Source organism: Rattus rattus, chromosome 13 (assembly GCF_011064425.1).
Source record: "Rattus rattus isolate New Zealand chromosome 13, Rrattus_CSIRO_v1, whole genome shotgun sequence".
Taxonomy (NCBI): Eukaryota; Metazoa; Chordata; class Mammalia; order Rodentia; family Muridae; genus Rattus; species Rattus rattus.
Genome location: NC_046166.1, coordinates 59,320,440 through 59,327,338, shown reverse-complemented (window position 1 = coordinate 59,327,338; position 6,899 = coordinate 59,320,440). Strand labels below are relative to the sequence as shown.

Here is a 6,899-nt window from a genome sequence, read left to right as displayed (position 1 = left end):
GAAAAAAAAAAAGTCGATTATCCATAAGTAGACATGATTATTTGGGGACATTGTCCTGTTTCGTTGGTCTACATGTTTTTAGGCCAGAAGATCTTGATTATTGTAACTTACAGCGCTTGAAATTAGGGAGGATTAGCCATTGGGATTTGAATCGTGAATCTGAACCTGAATGAGAATGGCCCCCATAAGCTAATAATTTGAATGCTTAGTTCTCACTCGGTGGAACGTTTAGGAACATTAGGTGGATCAGGACCTATGGTCTTGTCGGAGGTGTCAGTGGGAGTGGATTTTGAGGTTTCAAAAGTCCATGCCAGCCCGTTTCTCTCTGTCTTTTTCTCCTGTGTGTGGATCAGAGTGTGAGCTCTCAGCGACTGCTCCAGCCCCATGCCTGCCTGCTGCCGTGCTCCCTGCCGTGATTGTCAGGAGCTCACCCTCTAAAACTGTAAGCAAGCCCCCCAATTAAATGCTTTCTTTTATACGTCGTTGCCTTGGTCCTGGTGTCTCTGCACAGCACTGGCAGTAACCAAGACAACCATTTAACTTTGACCTCTTCCAAATTTATGCTGGCAAAGTAACTTTAGGTGTTTACACATGAATTTTAGGCCAGCCTTTTGATTTCTCAAGCATGATTGACATATTAGGGAACGACTTGAGCACAACTTTGCTTGCATTTCTGGAAGAAACAGCAGATGAATGTTTCAACAGCACACACACACACACACACACACACACACACACACACACACACACACACACCCCACTAAATATCTACTGACTTCTGTTTGCTCAGTTACTAGCCACATGGCTAACCATGTCCTATGAGAGTAGTTGTTCTTGCGCTCCCCCTGCCCTACCCCGATCTCCTAGGGTTGGAATCTAGGGCTCCATAAATGCTCAGCATGTGTTGTACTGAAGTCCCCCCACGTACTGAGGCCAGCGCATTACACAGAAAAGGAGAGCATAGCAACGGACAGTTCCCTCAGGACTTTTATTCTCAAAGACGACGCAAAGCTTTCATTCCAATCAGGGCCAGTTTTGAGAAGACACCCTCTCAGCCCTCGGTGAGCACCACGGCCTCATGGATGCTTTGAGTGATGTAGTCTATATTGCTGCTGTTAATGCAGGTGAAGTTGATCCGGCTGGTCTTGGGCAAGTAGATATGCTTCTTCTTGACCAGGAACTCCACCTGTTGATCTGTGACAGTCACAGAACTCAGAATTCCTCTCAAACCCAGGGGGAAGAGGTACATAGGATAAGAAGTGTCAGCATCTGTGGGGGTCCTATATAGGTCTCTAAAGCAGCTGCCCTTCTCCAAGGACGTGAGGGAAACCTGACACAGAGCTGGGGACTGCTCAACTAGTCCATGCAGCTCAGTGTTAAAACACAGATCTGAGGTCGGGAATGGGTAGTCTCTGTGTCCTGGAACTTACAGTTGAGTCCCAGATAACCATGGGTCCCGCTCTGTCGGGTGATGTGATTCCACGACCCAGGGGTCCCCAGGAGTCGGAGTTTCTCCTTCACCTTCTCCTTGATCAGCATGATGTTCTCCACAACACTTTTTAGACTCTGCTTCCTGCCAAGGAAAGGGCGAGACATTGGACTGCAAAGGCCTACGTGCCTTCCAGCTCGTCTTCTCTCTTCCCACCTTTCTACAGCAGGACCCATGTCCGGAAGCACAGGTGTGGAGCCTGGCTTCTGCGGTACCTATGGTGGGAAGGAGGTTTGATTCTGCTGTCCTTTGGGTCTTAGACATCTCTCAAAGGCCTGTGTGGTAAAGGCTGCATCACTATTGATTGTCTGAGAGAGTTAGGTCATCGGGGACTATGAGGAGTCTTGTTCCTAATAATTACATGGCCTAGCCACCCACTCCTGCCCTCCTCCCACCTTTACCATTCTCCAAACAGAGCAGGGTTACAGAGGATGGAGGTGATTATTCGAGCACCCGTGGCAGGAGGGTTTCCCCACAGGGCCTGGACATAATCCATCAGCTGGGAGATGACACACAGCAGGTGCTGGTTGCTGAGGGCTGCCACGACTAGGATCCCTACTCCTTCATCTGCAGCATCAAGAAGACAGCCTCACCCTCAGGATCCTTCAGTTCAGAATCTCACTTACGCACTCCCCTCCAACCTCGCAGGAGACAGGGTTAAGATGTGGAGCCTCCAGCTCAGTCCAGACAAGGTGGTATTTGGCCCCCGAAGTTGACCGAGGCTCCTCTTGTAGAAAGAGTATCCATAGGCAAGGGTATGCAAGAAGGAGAGAGCTTTAAAGATTGTCAAGTACCTCCTCCCCATCTTCCAGCCACGTGGGCTGGAGAGGGTGACATTTTAACTAGGACGGACGTGGCTAACTAGCCGGGTTACCAACTAGCTAGACCAAGTCCTAGCTCACTGTTGTTCTTTACTGCCGCCACTGTGATTTCTCTGGAGTACTAGGATCCTTACAGGGGATAAGTGATGTCAAAAATATTTATCCTTTGGAGGAGGGATATGGGAAGGCATTGGGGGAAAATATGAGGAAGTACAGTGTGTGGGGGAGGGGGGGAGGAGGGGAGGGGGAGAGGGAAGAAGAGAGGAGGGGGAGGAAAAGGGGAGAAGGAGAGGGAGGGGGAGAAACAGAGGAGGAGGGGGAGGGGAGGGGGAAAGGGGGAGAGGGAGAGAACATTATGAGAAACCCATTATTTTGTAAGCTTAAAACTAAAACCAAACCAAACCTTGCTCGTCTGATGGGCATGGCATTGATTCTGTTTCCCATTTCTCTTATCCTTCTGCCCACGACATACCATAAATGCCAAAATTCTTGGACAGAGATTGGCTGCAAAAGAATTCGAAGCCTAGAGACACAAAGTGCTGTAAGAATTTCCTATCTTCTTCAAGGTCCCCAGTGGATAAACCTTGGCAGGGAATGTCAAAGAATGGGAATATCTGCTTGCTCTGCAAGAGAAGGAAGGGTGGAAAAGCGTGAGGCCCATGGGGCGGGGCGAAGCAGACTGGGACAGCGGGGACCTGTGGCAGGCAGCCGCGTTCACCTTAATGATGGACATCAACTTTGTCCACTGATTCTTTGTGAACCGGCAGTCAGAGATGTTCCCAATCACAAGGATGCTGCCAGCGGGATATGCTGCAGGAAGACACTTGTCTTAGCAAAAGGTACCACGTCTACGTGCAGAGGCGGACGCCAGGCATTTGGAGAGAGAGACAACCTCTTGGGTTTGTTCTCACCAAAAAAAAAAAAAAAAAAAAAAAAAAAAAAAAAAAAAGGCCTGGCAAATCTAAACCCAGCAGGGGTCCTGAGGGGCGTGGAGAGAAGGCCATAAATCATCTGGGAGGAGATTCTGAGTGTATGTGGGGGGCGGGGGTGGGGGGGGTGGGAGGCTCTACCTGTAGAACTTCGACAAACATGCTGGGGTCTGAGCACAGATCAGTGGAGTTCCAGACCGAGTACTCATAAACTGTAAAGCCCATGTCCCGGAAGATGAGTCCACACTGTTCTGTGGGAACACAGACCCCCCCATCAGCTGGGGTCGGTGAAAATGGAGAAACGGAGGCAGGGATACCGGAGAGTGGGGATGAGGATTAATGACTGACAGCAGGACAATAACAAGAAAGGGTTGGACCTAGCTTGGCATAGCCGCCATTTTTCTCCTGATAGAAAATGAGGATTAAGAGCAGAGATTACACGTAGGGCAGGAATTAGGAACAGGGTGTAGGGTCTTGTGCTGGTCTTGACCCGGGTAACACTCACCGTTTTGACATGACACGATACAAACGGTTTTCAAGTTCTTTCGCCATGCCTTGAGGAACTGAGCCCCAAGCTGGAAGGCTCCACTCTCACCAACGATGTGAACGCCCCCTACCTGTCAGCAGGCAGTACGGCAGAGAGAACGTTTGAAAGAAGCAGTGGTTAGGCCAGCACACCCCAGACCAGAATTTTGTCTTATTTTTGGTGCTGGGGTTGAACTGAGGACCTTATACATTTGGAACATTCCAGCCCTCTTCCTTTCTTTTTTCCTTCATATTGAAATGATCTATTTTTAGTTTCCAAATCAGCATCGTCAGTGGGTGCCACTCAGTGACTGAACGAGGACTTGGGTTTGGATCCCAGCTCTGCCCCTCGGCACAAACGCCTATGGACTTTCAGAGTCTTGGGAATTGCCTCGGTCAAGGTGGAGGCCTGCATGGTCCCTTGTGGGCTTTAAGGTCACGAAATCCTGTATCTCTCCGTGTCTCACCCTTTTCTCCACAATGGCTTGGCTGTGCTTTCCAAAGAGAAGTTCCAGAGAGGCTTGGATGAAGGATTTCAGGCCCGCGAGGGGCAAGTACTCATAGTTCAGAGAGGGATCTTCTGCAATCTGCAGGCGGGTCTTGCGCACCACAAGAGAAACCCAGGGATGGCCTCCTTCGGTCATGCAGACTGTGGAGAAACTTCAAAGGAAGCTCTGGATACTCCGCCTTGGGGCAGCCCACAATCCACAAGTCTGGCCTGTGTTTTTTGGTGCTTTTCTAAAGTAGCCCTTGAAAGCTTACTCTTTTTTTCTCCCTTTCCCCTCTTTCTTGATTCATTCTTTTCAGAAAACAGTGAGCTGTTAGTGACTTGTGTTTCAAAACAAAACAACATAACCACCAACAAAATCCATGGCTAAGTCCAGGCCCTTGCTTGTCACACAGCACTGAAGAGGGGAAGGCAGGAGGATCATTTTTGGGCAAGCTTGGTACACAGTGAGTTTTCAGGCTAGCCTGAGATGTAAGCAAGATAATACCTCAAAACAAAACAAAACAAAACAAACAAACAACCTCCCCCATAACCCCAAAACAACAACAAAGCCAGCTAAAACTGTTTTGTGTTTTAAAGGTTAAAACTTACAACATGAATTAGGCATTTCATAATGGCAAGGTCTGATTCCATATTAGAAGGTCTCTCTGTCTCTCTGTCTCTCTCCGCATGTCTCTGTCTTTGTCATCTTCTCTTGCCCTCTAGTATCAAGCAGCCCAGGCTGGCCTTGAACTTGCTATGTTGCTCCAAGTGCCCTTGAACATCTGACCACTTACCTCAGGGGCTGAGATTACAGGCTTGTGCCATGCGCCTGGTTTGTTTGTTTGATAGGGGAGAATATCAATTGAAGGCAGGGGCTTCAGGAATGCTATGCAAGCCCTCTACCAAGTCAGCCACGTACCCTCAGAAAGCTTACTTTCTTGATTTTAGAATGAGAGCAACTTCAGGGGATACGGTCCAATGGTTAAGGGCACCCACTTGCTCTTGGAGAGAATTCAAATTCAGTTCCCAGCACTTTCGTCAGGCAGCTCGTGTAACCACGTGTAAATTCAGCTGGCGCCTGGGTGGGTTTGGGGGGGGATCACTGCCTCTTGGCTACCTCCTCAAACACTTGCATGGATGTATACACACATACTCTCTCTCAAACATGCACATACAATTTTTTAAAAATCTCAACAAAACAAACACACAGAAAACAATGAAAGAACGAGAGAGAGAGAGAGAGAGAGAGAGAGAGAGAGAGAGAGAATGAGAATGAGAGAGGTAAGGTGTGGTGGTGCCTCCAGTCCTTGGGTGGTGGCGGCAGGACCAGAATCTGCTCAAGATCATTTTCAGCTAGATCGTGAGTTCAAGGCCAGCCTGCTTTATATGGGACTGTAAACGAAACAAGATTACAGACAACTGGGAGGAGCAAGAGAGGTTGCAGTAGCAGATAAAAGAAAATTTAAAAAAAGAAAAAAGGAGGGGGTGAGAGGAGGAAGAAAACGTGGCTCCTCCCAAACTCCCAGAAGTCCCCAGGAAGGGGCACAGGGTATGGGTAATGTGGGATCTCACTGCTCTGCTCTGGGCAGTTCCGTGAATAAACTAAAGCCTTTCCAACAGCAGAGGCACTCTGCTGGGGACAGTGCCCATGCAGTCAGTTGAAACATGTAGAAAAATCTTAAACCCTGAAATGACCGGCTCCTACCTTTGTAGGCCAGGAACAGCTTGGCAGAAGAGTCGTCTTGCCTATAGATCTTTAGTAAGCTGCCTTCTAGCTTCTGGGCTATGGGTACATCCCTGAACACAGAAAGGCTGGTCATAGTTGAGCATATATAATACCAATAACTTCAGGCCTCTTTCTTCCAGAACTGTGGTAGCTCTGATGCAAGAGGCTATGGGCAATGAATTGTTAGAGCAACAGAACCTCAGGACTTCCAGTCTCCAGGGTAGCAATGTTTAGGGGGTCACAGGAACATTCCATGGCCCTGGAGGAGAGCCCCCTCCCCCGACAGTAGGCAGCAGGGAAGAGTGAAAAAGGATGTGGGATTCCACTGCTGTTTATAGCTCCAAGCCATTCCATTCAAGGAACAAGTCGTCTCTGGAAAGCAAGACCAAGCCATCAGCTTGTGAGCTAGGTAGGGGGTCCCCCAACCGAAGCAGACACACGGCAGTGTCAATCCAAGATTATTTTCTGCTTCCGTTTTGCAAGGGGGTTAGGCAAGAGCTCAAGTCACACTCTGATGCGAGTGCTCTCTCTTCTTCCACACAATTTCATCCTTTCCTTTTTAATTTTTTTAAGGAAGCAAACTCAGAGTTTATCAGGAAACGATTTTTATATACATTTAAGGTGGGTAGGAAGGGAGGGCAGCCGTCAGGGACTGCAGAGATGTGATTAGTCAATGTATTGGGATGGGGGTGACTGTTGGCTATTCAGATATAAATGGGACCTTTGTGTCATTCACTTTGTATCAGGGAACATCATAGAAATTAGGGAAAGAATATAAGAGCTGGAGGAAGGGACAGGGAAGGTTGAGATGACCTACCCCAGGCACGACCTGCCCACTGCACTCTTAAACTCCCAACAACCGTAATGATCTGCACAGGGTAGGACAGGTTAGTTTTTTTTTGTCAAGTTGATACAAATC

At 48.4% G+C, this 6,899-nt stretch overlaps 1 protein-coding gene across 1 annotated transcript; it reads right to left on the bottom strand.

Annotated features, from left to right (window-relative positions):
* Nucleotides 1–1,051: 1,051 nt before the first annotated feature.
* Nucleotides 1,052–6,074, bottom strand: Got1l1 (glutamic-oxaloacetic transaminase 1 like 1). The gene is made up of 9 exons (XM_032919461.1): nucleotides 5,960–6,074; nucleotides 4,232–4,413; nucleotides 3,745–3,856; nucleotides 3,381–3,490; nucleotides 3,029–3,133; nucleotides 2,783–2,933; nucleotides 1,891–2,056; nucleotides 1,431–1,573; nucleotides 1,052–1,194 (listed from the first exon to the last, which is right to left on the bottom strand). Exons 1-9 carry the CDS (start codon nucleotides 6,072–6,074, stop codon nucleotides 1,052–1,054), a joined length of 1,227 nt encoding a protein of 408 aa, XP_032775352.1.
* Between the last annotated feature and the right edge of the window lie 825 nt (nucleotides 6,075–6,899).

What these genes read in the sequence shown, in the direction of transcription:
- Got1l1 (XM_032919461.1), bottom strand. Translation starts at nt 6,074, where the DNA reads ATGACCAGCCTTTCTGTGTTCAGGGATGTACCCATAGCCCAGAAGCTA. An exon ending in GCTGTTCCTGGCCTACAAAG is followed by an intron (nt 4,414 to 5,959) that starts GTAGGAGCCGGT and finishes GTTTCTCCACAG; the next exon opens with TCTGCATGACCGAAGGAGGC. An exon ending in TGTTTGTCGAAGTTCTACAG is followed by an intron (nt 3,134 to 3,380) that starts GTAGAGCCTCCC and finishes TGCTAAGACAAG; the next exon opens with TGTCTTCCTGCAGCATATCC.